We start from the raw sequence: 13,779 nt of genomic DNA on the forward strand, positions 1-13,779 counted from the left end.
GTCAAAGCTTCTACAGAAGATACAAGACCACAATTCGGCTTAAGAATCAAGCACTTCGTCTGAAACGAACTGCAACAAAAGTCTGATTCTCGCGATAAAACTTGCCTGAATTACGACTAGGGAAAGTCCGATCCACGCGATAAAACTCGCCGAATTAGGACAAGGGAAAGTCCGATCCCCAAATTAGGACAAGGGAAAGTCCGATCCCCAAATTAGGACAACGGAAAGTTCGATCCGAGCGATAAAACTCGCCAAATTAGGACACAAACCAAGTCCGGTCAAAGAAGAGTTCACTTCATGAGACCGTGGACAAACATCAACTTACCCCATACTTTTATCCAGAATGCCGAAGTGATCCACTTCGCTTTTCGGGGGGGGTAGTGATGGAGTACGTACTAAACAAGCCCAACAGCAGTAAAGCCCAAGACAGAGTATCAGTTCGGCATGACTAAAGAGTATCAGTCCGGCGTGACTAAAGAGTTCAGTTCGGCACAACCAAAGAGTTCGGCCCCAGCCTACAGCTCGGTGAAAGCCAACTCATCAAGCTCTGCTCTCAGGTCGGCATCAAGCTCTACTCTCAGATCGGCAAAAGCTGCTCGGCAATAATTCAGCAGTTCGGTCTCAGTATTCGACCGAACTAGGAGATAGTGGACTCATGCAAGATTTCCACCTCCACTACACCGACGATCTATTTAGTGGTGTCAAGCAGTCATTAACTCATGCAGGATAGTGGACCCATGCAAGGTCGCCACGATCTCCACGACATCCACTACCTAATAAATGCTGCATGCCACGATCTTGGTTCACTGTATAAATAGAACCTAGGTCAGATAGATAAGGTCTTCTTCTGTTAAATTCTAAAAAAGCTCTCTAGAGAGAATATCATAAAGCAGGCCAGTGTTGTAAGCTGTAATTCGCAGATCAAGCAATACAAACCTGCCCCCATTTCTCCCCGTGGACGTAGATTTACCTCAGTAAATCGAACCACGTAAAATCTCTGTGTTGATCTTCATTTATTTCCTGCATTTACAAACATCAAAAATTCGCCGCTTCATCACTGTGCGAGAGGCGAGCATAATATTAGGCGCCGACGAAGAATTCCGGAAGCTGCAACGAACTCTTGAAAGGATCAGAGCAATGGTCGGCCGTGTAGAAGAAAGTCGCTCCCTTTTCTCCAACACCATCAGCGGTAAGGCGTGGAAGATGTGGCTTCAACACGTCGACGCGCTCTCCTACTCCGCCGATGATCTGCTCGACGGAATTTCTCTGGATCTCGCAAAGCACGCTGCCAATCCAGATCGATTGCAGGTACCCGACATCATCCTTTCACCTTTCAACTTGACCCTACCTCGTCAATTGAGTAAAATTAGGGGAGAATTGGACGAGATTGCCCTAGAAATGGATGCACTTTATAAGACCGAATTCACAAAATTGGGCTGTGCCTATGAATGTAGGCCAGCTTACAATGGTGTTACAAGCTCTTTGGTGGATGAGGGGTCTGTGATTGGGCGTGAAGGGGATAAGAATGTGATTGTTGAAAAGCTATTGGGTGAGGGTTTGAGCACAAGTAGAGTTTCTGTTGTTTCCATAATTGGCATGGGTGGGATTGGAAAGACCACTCTTGCTCAACTTGCTTACAATGACAACAGAGTTGTTGATAAGTTTGATCTGAAGATGTGGGCTTCTTTGTCAATGGGTATCGACACCGTTTGCATCACAGAGTCGATCATAGAGTCTGCTTCGGGGGGGAAACTGCATCTTGTCCTATCTTGATCCTCTTCAACTTCAACTTCAGGAATTGATTCGTGACAAGAGGTTTTTACTTGTGTTGGATGATTACTGGAGTGAAGAGTACAGAGATTGGGATATTTTGTCTTCTCCTTTCAGAGTTGGAGCATTTGGTAGCAAAATCTTGTTGACCTCGCGAAGCATGATTGTGTCACAAATTGTGGGAGCAGTTCATTCACATTGTGTGGAGACCTTAAGTGATGACAACAGTTGGGAACTGCTTAAGCAAAGAGCAACTTCAGCTAGTAATCTTACATCTGAATTCGAACGAATTGGAAGAGAGATAGCGATAAAATGCAAAGGGTTGCCTTTAGCAGCAAAGACTGTTGGAGGCATGCTGCACTTCAAAGATGATCCAACCGAATGGATCTCTATTCTAAACAGTGAATGGTGGGACTTGTACATGAATGGCAATGACATCTTTGCAGCTTTAGCCTTGAGCTATCATCATTTGCCGCCACATTTGAAAAAATGTTTTGCTTATTGTGCTATGTTTCCATGACTTTGAAGTGAGTGAGTTGGTTTTTCTATGGATAGCTGAAGGATTTGTGCATCCCACCAGAAATATGGGGATAGAAGATCTTGGCTATGACTACTTCAAGAATCTACTCCAGAGGTCATTTTTCCAATCGTCGGATGCTAATGTTCGTGGTGGAGAAGTGTATAAGATGCACGATCTTATTCACAGCATGGCTCAATTAGTCTCATCCCGTACATCTTTGCACCTGAAAGATAGCCAATCAAATGAAAATCTTGAATTATTCAAAAACACTCGTCATTTATCTTTGGATTGTCCAAGCAGGCAACCAAGAGTGTTAGAGGGCTACCTTTGGTATGAGAATTTGAGAACGCTTAAAGTCATATCTGTATGTGGCGGCAGTATTGAAGTTTCATACCTTCCTTTTTTGAAATTGAAGTCTTTGAGAGTATTGGATTTGAGTCGCACAGGCCTTGTGGAGTTGCCTGAGTCCATTGAGAACTTGAAATATCTGCGTTACCTCAATCTATCTGAGAATGGTGGCTTAACCAGACTGCCTGAGTCACTTGCCAATCTTTTTAGTTTACAAATACTAAAGCTGGAGCAGTGTCCTAATCTTCATGAGCTGCCAAGAAATATGAACAAAATGGTTAGTTTGCAGTATCTTTCATTTGGACATAAAGCAGCTCAATGGAATGCCATCAGAGTTGGGAAAGTTGGTCAATCTTCAAACTCTATCTGCATTTATTGTGGGGAGAACTGAAGGTCATGGCATTCAAGAGCTTAAGAACATGAAGTTCTTGAGAGGATGTCTTTCTATCAAGAATCTTGACCATGTGCCAACTGTGGACAAGGCCAAGCAAGCTATGCTGCTCACGAAACCATTTCTTGTTCGGCTTGAATTTGAATGGAATGGAAGTGGATACAGTAACCATCATGAACAAATTCTTCATGGTCTTCAACCACATGAAAATTTGAAGGAGCTACTACTCACCAACTATAATGGTTTTTCATTGCCGGGTTGGTTTAGTAGTCCCCTCTGCAAGCTTTTAAGTATCAACTTGCAGAGTTGCAACTACTGCCACATTCTTACCCCTCTTGCAAAGCTTCGATATTTGAAATCTCTTACCATCGATGACATGGCTAATTGGTCTCAAGTTAACCAAGACTTTTCTGGTTTTCAATCGTTGGAGTATCTCGCAATGAAGAACATTCCAAATTTGGTTTCATGGTGTATGTTCCGTGGCAGCCGGTTCCCTCACCTTCACACCCTTCACATTAATGATTGTCCGATGCTTACCAATCTGCCGTCACTTGTGGATGCTACTCGTTTTCATTCTCTAGACATTAATCAATGTCCCGAAATTCGTTCGTTGCCACATGATGGTCTCCCTGGTTCTCTTGCAGAAGTGACAATTTCAGACAGTGGTCTTCTCACAGATAGATGCAGAGTACAAGAAGGTGCAGATTGGCATATGATTAAATCAGTTCCAAAGATAGTTATTGACTATGTGGAGATCGGTTGGGCCGAGAGAAGCTTTTAGAAAAAATTGGTGCACATTTTTTTTATTGTATTTCTAGTTTTTAAGCAAATGTTAAAGTTTCACTTGTTTGCATGCAATTAATTTATTTACTAGGAAAAGTATGTTCCGTGCTACCAGGACCAGCTGTAGAAACTGGGTCAGGACTCAGGAGTATTATTTTAATACAAATGGCCAGTCGTTTTATTTTAATATTTCCTTTTAGCATTCAGATAATAGTATTCATATAAAAATTTAAAAAATAAATAAAGAGAAATGTTAATTGAGATAATAGAACAAACAAAACAAAAAAGAAGAAAGTTGATTAAAACTCAAGTAACTTTTAACTATTTGTTCACCTCTAGAATAAATAATCTATATTTTGTTTACGAGGTACCATAAAAGTTATTTTTGACTTTTAACCCTAACTTTTTTACTTTTTTATCTCCAATTTTAACTTTTTCTTTTGTAATCCAATTTGGACTCTTTAGCCCAATAACTAAAGATTAGTCCAATTAACCCATACCCAAAGATGATTAGTTAAGTTAAAATCTGAAAAGTAAATCATCTTCCCTGATCTCTTACGTAAAATCAACCTACCGCTGCCTCCCCCTCGTCACCGGCCGCCGCCACCCAACACCACCGCCGCCATCTAGCACCCTCGCCATCTCGCCCAGAACCACACTGCGCCTTAATACCTCTAACCTCACCTCCTGCTTTCGCCTAGCTTCGTCGGCGCCGATAACTTTATGTTTTATCAATGATTTAGGAGTTTTAGATATTATATTTTTATTACTACCTCCATCTCACGTTAAATGTCACATTTAGCGTGGACATGATTTTTAAGAAATGTAAAGTAAAGTGGGTTTAATAAGTCAGTTGATTATTTTATATATATATATATATATATATATATATATATAGGGTAGTGATCTATGGCAAACACCCCTTAACCAAATAACTAGAGAACAAATCACAACCACAAGATCAAGAAAATCAAGGGCTAGTATTAATACATGTAATTTTCTAATTTAAAGAGGAATTAGTTCCCCCAATCACAAATTTACTCCACAATAACAAGACAGGGGTATAATGGTCATTGCAGGGCCAAAATTAGGTTACGTCGGCAAATTGAATTCATTTGAAAAGAACCGCGATCATTCTTCTCCTCTTCTCTGTTCAGGAAGCTTCAAATCCGTCGTTCAGAGCCTCACGGGAAAGGATTCTACTATCCCCCCGCCGCCTAGCCGCCTCCGCCTCCACTCCGCCAGCAGGCGGAGTTTCGGTTTCGTACAATTCGGCGCCGGTTTTGACTCGTGGAATGTCGTTTAGGGATTTCGAGAGAATGATGAACGAGTTGAACTGACAACAATTTATTGTGCAGAGGCAGAGCTATCTGTATCTCTATCTCTATCTTTGTTAATATATTTTGAACCTTTTCTTAGTAGGCTACTGGAGAGGATGGATGATTTTTATTATTGTAAAACATGTATTATGATTATACCACTAGTGTATATTTCTTCATTCTTTTCAATCATTTTATTGTTACCTTAAATCCAACAGAAATAGTATATTGTATATCGTTTTTCAATGTTCATGCAGTATCAGCTGATGATGATGATTAAAAAAGCATGTTTTGTTAACAACAGTAAAGTAAAATCATGTTAAGAGTGATATGTTTTCTAAACGAGTGAAGTAAAATCATGCTAAGAGTGATGTGTTTTGTAAACAAGAGTGAAGTAAAATCATGCTAAGAGTGATGTGTTTTGTAAACAAGAGTGAAGTAAAATCATGCTAAGAGTGATGTGTTTCGTAAACAAGAGTGAAGTAAAATCAGAATAAGAGTGATGTGTTTTGTAAACAAGAATGAAGTAATATCAGAATAAGAGTGATGTGTTTTGTAAACAAGAGTGAAGTAAAATCAGAATAAGAGTGATGTGTTTTGTAAACAAGAGTGACGTAAAATCAGAATAAGAGTGATGTGTTTTGTAATCAAGAGTGAAATAAAATCAGAATAAGAGTGGTGTGTTTTGTAAACAAGAGTGAAGTAAAATCATAATAAGAGTGATGTGTTTTGTAAACAACAGTGAAGTAAAATCAGAATAAAAGTGATGTGTTTTGTAAACAAGAGTGAAGTAAAATCAGAATAAGAGTGATGTGTTTTGTAAACAAGAGTGAAGTAAAATCATAATAAGAGTGATGTGTTTTGTAAACAAGAGTGAAGTAAAATTAGAATAAGAGTGATGTGTTTTCTTCTCTCTACATCTTTTTTTTTCTCTTTAGACATCTTTAATTTTCATCTGATTTTGGTAAAACCCAAAAAAAATGGTAGATGTGTGTAGTATGTGTGGCGATATGGGGTTCCTAGACAAGCTCTTCCACTGCTCAAAGTGCCGCAACCGCTTCCAGCACTCGTATGTTTCTCTCTCTCTTCATCTCATGCATTAATTTACTACCTTTTGATTGGAGATTTCTTCCTTATTTACATGTATATATAATTAATTTATTAATAATAATCGGAGAAGAAATGGAATCCACAGCTACTGCAACAATTACTACAGCGAATATGCGGAGCCAATTGAGATTTGCGATTGGTGTCAATGCGAGAAAAGGAACCAATCATCATCATCAAGGAATAATCAATGAACCAATCATCATCATCAGCAGCAGCTGCGGCAGCTCCGGTGCGGTCCGCGGCGACGGATGGAAGTAGAATTTCTTGTCCGCGATCGCCCCATCCTCCTCGTTGATGGCCGGCGTCACCGGGCTCAGCATCAGCGCCGGAAAATACAGGATGCTCGGCGACAGAATCCCCAGCGATTTCGAATCCGCCCATTTCAGATCGCGCCCTCCTCCCTACTTATCATATTGTAATTTCCAAAATTACCCTTGGCCTATTTTATATTATTAAAATAAATAATATTTATTCCATTAAGATGGTTGGCTGAGATTTGTTCTCTAGTTATACACTTAATATTAGTTATATCTTGATCACTACCCTATATATATATATATATATGGATTGTGATCAAGATAGAACCATTCTTAAATGTAGAACCATTCTTAAACGTAGAACAAATGCCAAACGGAGGTCGTTAGATCTTTTAATCCAATGGTGTTGATTTGCACAACAACTTCCCATTACAACCAAAACTATTATTAATGGGTGAATGCAGATAAGTGAAAAAATAAAGCATGCATGGACTCTTCTTCGTTTCATTCATTCTTCCATCAACATGTGAGTTTTTTCACATGTTGGGTCCGGAATGTCGTGAAAACATAGTCTAATAGGTATGATTTTTAATCTTGACCGTCATTTTTTCCTCATCCAATGAATAAAATATGTAGAGTTCTAGGTTCTACACTTAAGAATGGTTCTATCTTTAACGCAACCCTATATAGGATTGTATATATATATATATATATATATATATATATATATAGAGGGTCATGATCTATGGCAAGTGCCCCTTAAACCTATAACTAGAGAACAAATCATAGCCACAAGATCAAAAAAATCAAGGGCTAATATTAATTTTCGAATTTAAGGAGATATTAACTATTTCAATCACAAATTTACTCTATAATAACAAGGCGGGGTATTATGGTCATTGCACATCCAAAATTAGGTTATGTCATTGGCAAATTCAATTCATTTGAAAAAGAAACCGTGTTCTCCTTCGTCTACGCCGCTGTTGTCGGTTTTCCTCCAGGATCATCGATCGGATGTTTCCGCATCGCCGGCTTCGTGGATGAAGCCGCGAGGCGCTCTGCCGCTTTCGCTGTTTGGAGATGAGGAGGAGGAGGCGGTCGCAGGTGATTTGGCTGTTCCTGTGGATTTTAATCGGCAGAAGAGCAATGGAATTTCTGAAGGAGGCGTCAGTTTAGGCTTTGCTGGTAATGGTGTTTTGAAAACAAAAAGTGTATTGCCGATCTGTATGATAGGTATTCACAGACAAAGCATGAAAGTCGCGATTAATTTTGTTTGAAATGTTTTGTAAACTCTTACATCTTTTAATATTGAAACAATTTTGATAGATATTGAACATTAATCTGAAAATGAGTTTTTTATGAGTATGAATGAATAAGCTTGGGTTTTATAGATATTGAACATTAATATGATAACGGAAGAGACGAATTGGTGAACAAGAAGAGTGAAGTAAAATCCGAATAAGAGTCATGTGTTTTATAAACAAGAGTGAAGTAAAATTCGAATAAGAGTGAAGTGTTTTGTGAATAAGAGTGAAGTAAAATCCGAATAAGAGTGAATTGTTTTGTGAACAAGAGTGAATGTTTTGTGAACAAGAGTGAAGTAAAATCTGAATAAGAGTGATGTGTTTTGTGAACAAGAGTGAAGTAAAATCAGAATAAGAGTGATGTGTTTTGTGAACAAGAGTGAAGTAAAATCTGAATAAGAGTGATGTGTTTTGTGAACAAGAGTGAAGTAAAATCAGAATAAGAGTGATGTGTTTTATGAACAAGAGTAAAAGTGAAGTAAAATCCGAATAAGAATGATGTGTTTTGTGAACAAGATTGAAGTAAAATCCGAATAAGAGTGAAGTGTTTTGTGAACAAGAGTGAAGTAAAATCCGAATAAGAGTGATGTGTTTTGTGAACAAGAGTGAAGTAAAATCATGTTAAGAGAGAAGAAGATGTGTGACATTTTATATATATAGTGAAGTAAAATCCGAATAAGAGTGATGTGTTTTGTGAACAAGAGTGAAGTAAAATCAGAATAAGAGTGATGTGTTTTGTGAACAAGAGTGAAGTAAAATCATGTTAAGAGTGATGTGTTTTTAAACAAGAGTGAAGTAAAATCATAATAAGAGTGAAGTGTTTTGTAAACAAGAGTGAAGTAAAATTGTAATAAGAGTGATGTGTTTATGGTTACTTAAAAATATTTATAAGTAACCATAAAAATATTGTTCTCCGCCTATTTCCGATTAAGCGTCATTTTTACAACAAAACTTGTTCCAATAATGTCAAATTTCAAAATTTGATAAAAAAAAGTTTTATCATATTTGAAGGAGATAATTATCTTTTCCAACTATTAGCCCAATTAATATCTTAAAATAGAGCCCATATTTTACTTGAATCAATCTTGATGTGACTAGCCTCCCAACTGTAAATTTATTTGGACAATGAAATAATAGCTAATTTAGCTTAGAAAATTCTCAAGTCATACATGTCGCCCATAAAAAGAAAAAACAACACCATTCACACTTTTAATAAAATTTACTTCACTCATTCACACTTTAATAAACAGCACCCACTCTACAGCTCCATGACTTCGACTCCAAATCAACACAGACAGATGACAGGCTCACCGACTCCAAGGAACTCGAGATCTGGATCTCCCCACCGCCGTCCGATTCGAGCCCCGAGACACTGGGCACGTTGTTGAAAGCCGATAGAAAGGTTAGCTTCTGCCCGAGGCAGCGGGACATCGACATCATCACATCCATCGCTGCCGATCGTCGATGGTGCTGATGCAGTTGATCACCTGCGGTTCGATGCCGTTCAGGGACTGTGGGACCGGGAGTGACCACGAGATGGTCGGCGGGCTGCGCAAGATGAGGGCGCCACGTGGCAAACTGGAGGAGAGAATGAAACCGCGTAATTTGATTCCATATTTAAATTTCATAATGTAATTTCTGAAAATACCCTTATATTATTAAAATAAATAATATTTGTTCCATTAAGATGTGTGGCTAAGATTTGTTCTCTAGTTATATATATATATAGAGTAGTGATCAAGATATAACTAATCTTAAGTGTATAACAGAGAACAATTCTCAGTCACACATCTTAATGGAACAAATATTATTTATTTTAATAATACAAAATAGGCCAAGGGTATTTTTGGAAATTAAATTATCAAATTTAAATCAAATTATGCAGCCAAGTGCGACAAGGACAAGGCCGCCAGCTCCTCCGCCGACCTCCTCGGCGCCGCCTCCGAGTACGGAAAGCTCGACTCCACCCAGCTCTTTTCTGTGGTGATCGTGGATCCGATTGATTGATAATTTCTGAGGAGGAAAGAGCTCTAACCGACGCATCGATCGGCTCATCGACGGCGCAGCAGCTACTGATTCCGGCTAGATCTCTCTCATTTTCCAACAGCCTGGAGATGTACTCCGCAGCGTCCGATGCCTGAGAATCGAAGTTCGATGAGTATTCCAACGAGAAATATCCTCCACCGGATGAGATAATACTACTGGAAGCCTCGCCGCAGAGGAGGTCGGAGAAGCAGTCTGAGCATGACGATAGTGACATGGCGAAATCAAGAGCCGAAGACGACTCGTCATTCTCTTCGAATCATATTTTGTAGAAATTGAGCTTTGTATCGCCAGATTGGACGGTTTATCCACCGGAAAACGTAAGTGAGAGAGAGGATAGGTGAGTGAAGAAGAGAGAGTGAGAGAGGGAAACACTGTAGGTTTTGGTCAGTGAAGACTTGAGATTCACTAAACATGTGATGCTTTCAATATATAAATAGCTAAAAATTATCAATCACTCTTATTGTGATTTTACTTCACTCTTGTTTACAAAACACATCACTCTTATTCTGATTTTACTTCACTCTTGTTTACAAAACACACCACTCTTTTACTTCACTCTTGTTTACAAAACACATCACTCTTATTGTGATTTTACTTCACTCTTGTTTACAAAACACATCACTCTTATTGTGATTTTACTTCACTCTTGTTTACAAAACACATCACTCTTATTGTGACTTTACTTCACTCGTGTTTACAAAACACATCACTCTTATTGTAATTTTACTTCACTCTTGTTTACAAAACACATCACTCTTATTCTGATTTTACTTCACTCTTGTTTACAAAACACGTCACTCTTATTCTGATTTTACTTCACTCTTGTTTTCAAAACACGTCACTCTTATTCTGATTTAACTTCACTCTTGTTCACAAAACAAATCACTCTTATTCTGATTTTACTTCACTCTTGTTCACAAAACACATCACTCTTATTCTGATTTTACTTCACTCTTGTTTACAAAACACGTCACACTTATTCTGATTTTACTTCACTCTTGTTTACAAAACACGTCACTCTTATTCTGATTTTACTTCACTCTTGTTTACAAAACACCTCACTCTTATTCTGATTTTACTTCACTCTTGTTTACAAACCACATCACTCTTATTCTGATTTTACTTCACTCTTGTTTACAAACCACATCACTCTTATTCTGATTTTACTTCACTCTATTTTACAAAGCACATCACTATTATTCTGATTTTACTTCACTCTTGTTTACAAAACACGTCACTCTTATTCTGATTTTACTTCACTCTTGTTTACAAAACACATCACTCTTATTATGATTTTACTTCACTCTATTTTACAAAACACATCACTCTTATTCTGATTTTACTTCACTCTATTTTACAAAACACATCACTCTTGTTCTGATTTTACTTCACTCTTGTTTACAAAACACATCACTCTTATTCTGATTTTACTTCACTCTTGTTTACAAAACACATCACTCTTATTCTGATTTTACTTCACTCTTGTTTACAAAACACATCACTCTGATTCTGATTTTACTTCACTCTATTTTACAAAACACATCACTCTTATTCTGATTTTACTTCACTCTTGTTTACAAAACACATCACTCTTATTCTGATTTTACTTCACTCTTGTTTACAAAACACATCACTCTTATTCTGATTTTACTTCACTCTTGTTTACAAAACACATCACTCTTATTCTGATTTTACTTCACTCTTGGTTGCAAAACACAAAGAACAACACATAAATATGAAGTGATTTAATTCCAAACTCAAGCACCATCAAGATTCAAGAAATCAAATTCTCAAAATAGTAGTGATCAAAAATAAATCCCAGTGCAACAAACACAAAATTTGTGCAAATTAAGTGTATTATTTAGCAATAATTATCCAAAACTGAAACTCTAATCATCAAAAATCAATGATTTTTGTGAGCATGGAAGTAGAATATGACAGCAGCAGCAGTGGCAATGGCTGTGACCATCCACCTCCTTCCACCGCCGATCTCCCTAATCACCATCTCATTCTCATCAAAGCACCTCTGCATTTCCTCCTCCGCCAAATCTTCCGATTCTAATTTCTCCACAATCCTTTCCCAAACCTGGATTCGCTCATCTCTAGCATCCAATTCCACCATCAGCGACGCCTTTTTCCTCAAATTCAGTGTCCGATTCCTGCAGAACATGACGGCGACGGCGACGGCGACGAGAAGGTTGAATCGAGCGAATTTTGCAGAAGAGAGAAGAGAAGGTTGAATCGCGCGACGGGGTTGAATCTCCTGCCGCCGCTGCGACGACGGCGTGTACAAAGCGGCGATGAAGATGGAGAAGAGGAGAAGAGGAGATGAATTCAATTTGTCGACGTAACCTATTTTTTGCTATGCAATGACCATTATACCCCCGCCTTGTTATTATGGAGTAAATTTGTGATTGAGGGAACTAATTTCTCCTTAAATTCAAAAATTACATGTATTAATAATAGCCATTGATTTTTTTGATCTTGTGGCTGTGATTTGTTCTCTAGTTATAGGTTTAAGGGGCTCTTGCCCTAGATCACTACTCTCTCTCTCTCTCTCTATATATATATATATATATATATATAGGGTTGCGTTAAAGATAGAACCATTCTTAAGTGTAGAACCTAGAACTCTACATTTAAGAATGGTTCTATCTTGATCACAATCATATATATATATATATATATATATAATGACGGATCCAGAAATAAAAAACCGTGGGGTCGAACTGAATAGTATAATAAATATAATATTTTAATAAATATTTTTGAACAAAATCACCTAAAATATAAATACATAATCTTATGCTATGCGAGATAGTTGCCTTCTTCGAGTATGCTTTTTTTGAAAATAACCCAAAATCATTTCAGTGGGAATAATTGCAAACACCTCATTCTTGTTATATACCATCAAATTGTCGTCTAACCAGTCATCTCTCATCTTATTTTGCAACTCCGACTTCACAAATTTCATTGCAGAAAACACTATTTTAACAGATATTGTTGCTAGTGGAAAAGTAAGACCAATTTTATCAATTGATAAACCAATGATAAAATCTTTTTCATCATTTCAACCACCACATGATTATCCAATTGTTGTGGTTCTTGCTCAACATTAGCACTAGAAGAACCAATAAAAACTCAAGATTTTTTCTTAAAAAATTTATTCATTAACCTAAAAATAAAGTAACACCACGATCAATATTTTTAAAACTAAAATTTATACTCAATCATTTATCATATATCATATGCTATAATAAAACTTCTAATCTTGTCTCGGAGAAGGTGAACAAAACAAATAAATAATCAAAAGCAAAGCTGCAAAGGTAATTGTTATATCTACTTAAATTGGATAATATAATAAATTATTGATCAATTTAATAGTGTTGTAAAGTGAAAAAAACAAATAATAGTATAATAGTACTACTTAAACTTGAGTAATGATTGTACATACTAAAAAATTTATCAGCGCCAATGGCTAAATAAATTCCTCCGAACTTTTAGTCTTTTGCACAAAACCTCTTGTATTATCCTCTAAATGAATGTACGGTACGATACATACTACAGAATAAATGATATAATTAGTAGCATTAAATTATTCTCATCCAAAAAAAGTAGTATTAAATTATTAATAAGTGAGAGGCCCAATTTGTAAAGCCCATAGTACTAAAAATTGTGTTTCTTCTTCTTTGCGTAAAAGCGGCGGCGACGGTTTGGTTTGGGGCAGGACCTTGGCGGCGTGGGGTCGGCAGCTGAGGAAGGGGATTATCCGGTGATTCTCCGGGGATGGCGGTGGGGTCGGCCGACCCCCTCCGACCCCACCTGGATCCGCCGCTGTATATATATATAGTCATGATAATCTACAAACCCTCTATAATACAAACTATACAAACTTTAGGTGTTGACATTGTTGACATTCCCCCAGTGACAG

General features: G+C 37.5%; 1 protein-coding gene and 1 pseudogene across 1 annotated transcript; both read left to right on the forward strand.

The window, feature by feature from the left end:
• Window positions 1-1,067: 1,067 nt before the first annotated feature.
• LOC121747556 lies at window positions 1,068-3,999 on the forward strand (annotated as a pseudogene).
• LOC121749442 (putative disease resistance RPP13-like protein 1) lies at window positions 3,058-3,810 on the forward strand. Its single transcript, XM_042144012.1, has one exon. It carries the CDS (start codon window positions 3,058-3,060, stop codon window positions 3,808-3,810), a length of 753 nt encoding a protein of 250 aa, XP_041999946.1.
• Window positions 4,000-13,779: the final 9,780 nt, after the last annotated feature.

The sequence above is a fragment of the Salvia splendens genome, chromosome 9, assembly GCF_004379255.2.
Source record: "Salvia splendens isolate huo1 chromosome 9, SspV2, whole genome shotgun sequence".
In the NCBI taxonomy this organism is placed as follows: Eukaryota; Viridiplantae; Streptophyta; class Magnoliopsida; order Lamiales; family Lamiaceae; genus Salvia; species Salvia splendens.

Coding starts and splice junctions, on each gene's coding strand:
- LOC121749442 (XM_042144012.1), top strand. CDS start 3,058: ATGAAGTTCTTGAGAGGATGTCTTTCTATCAAGAATCTTGACCATGTG.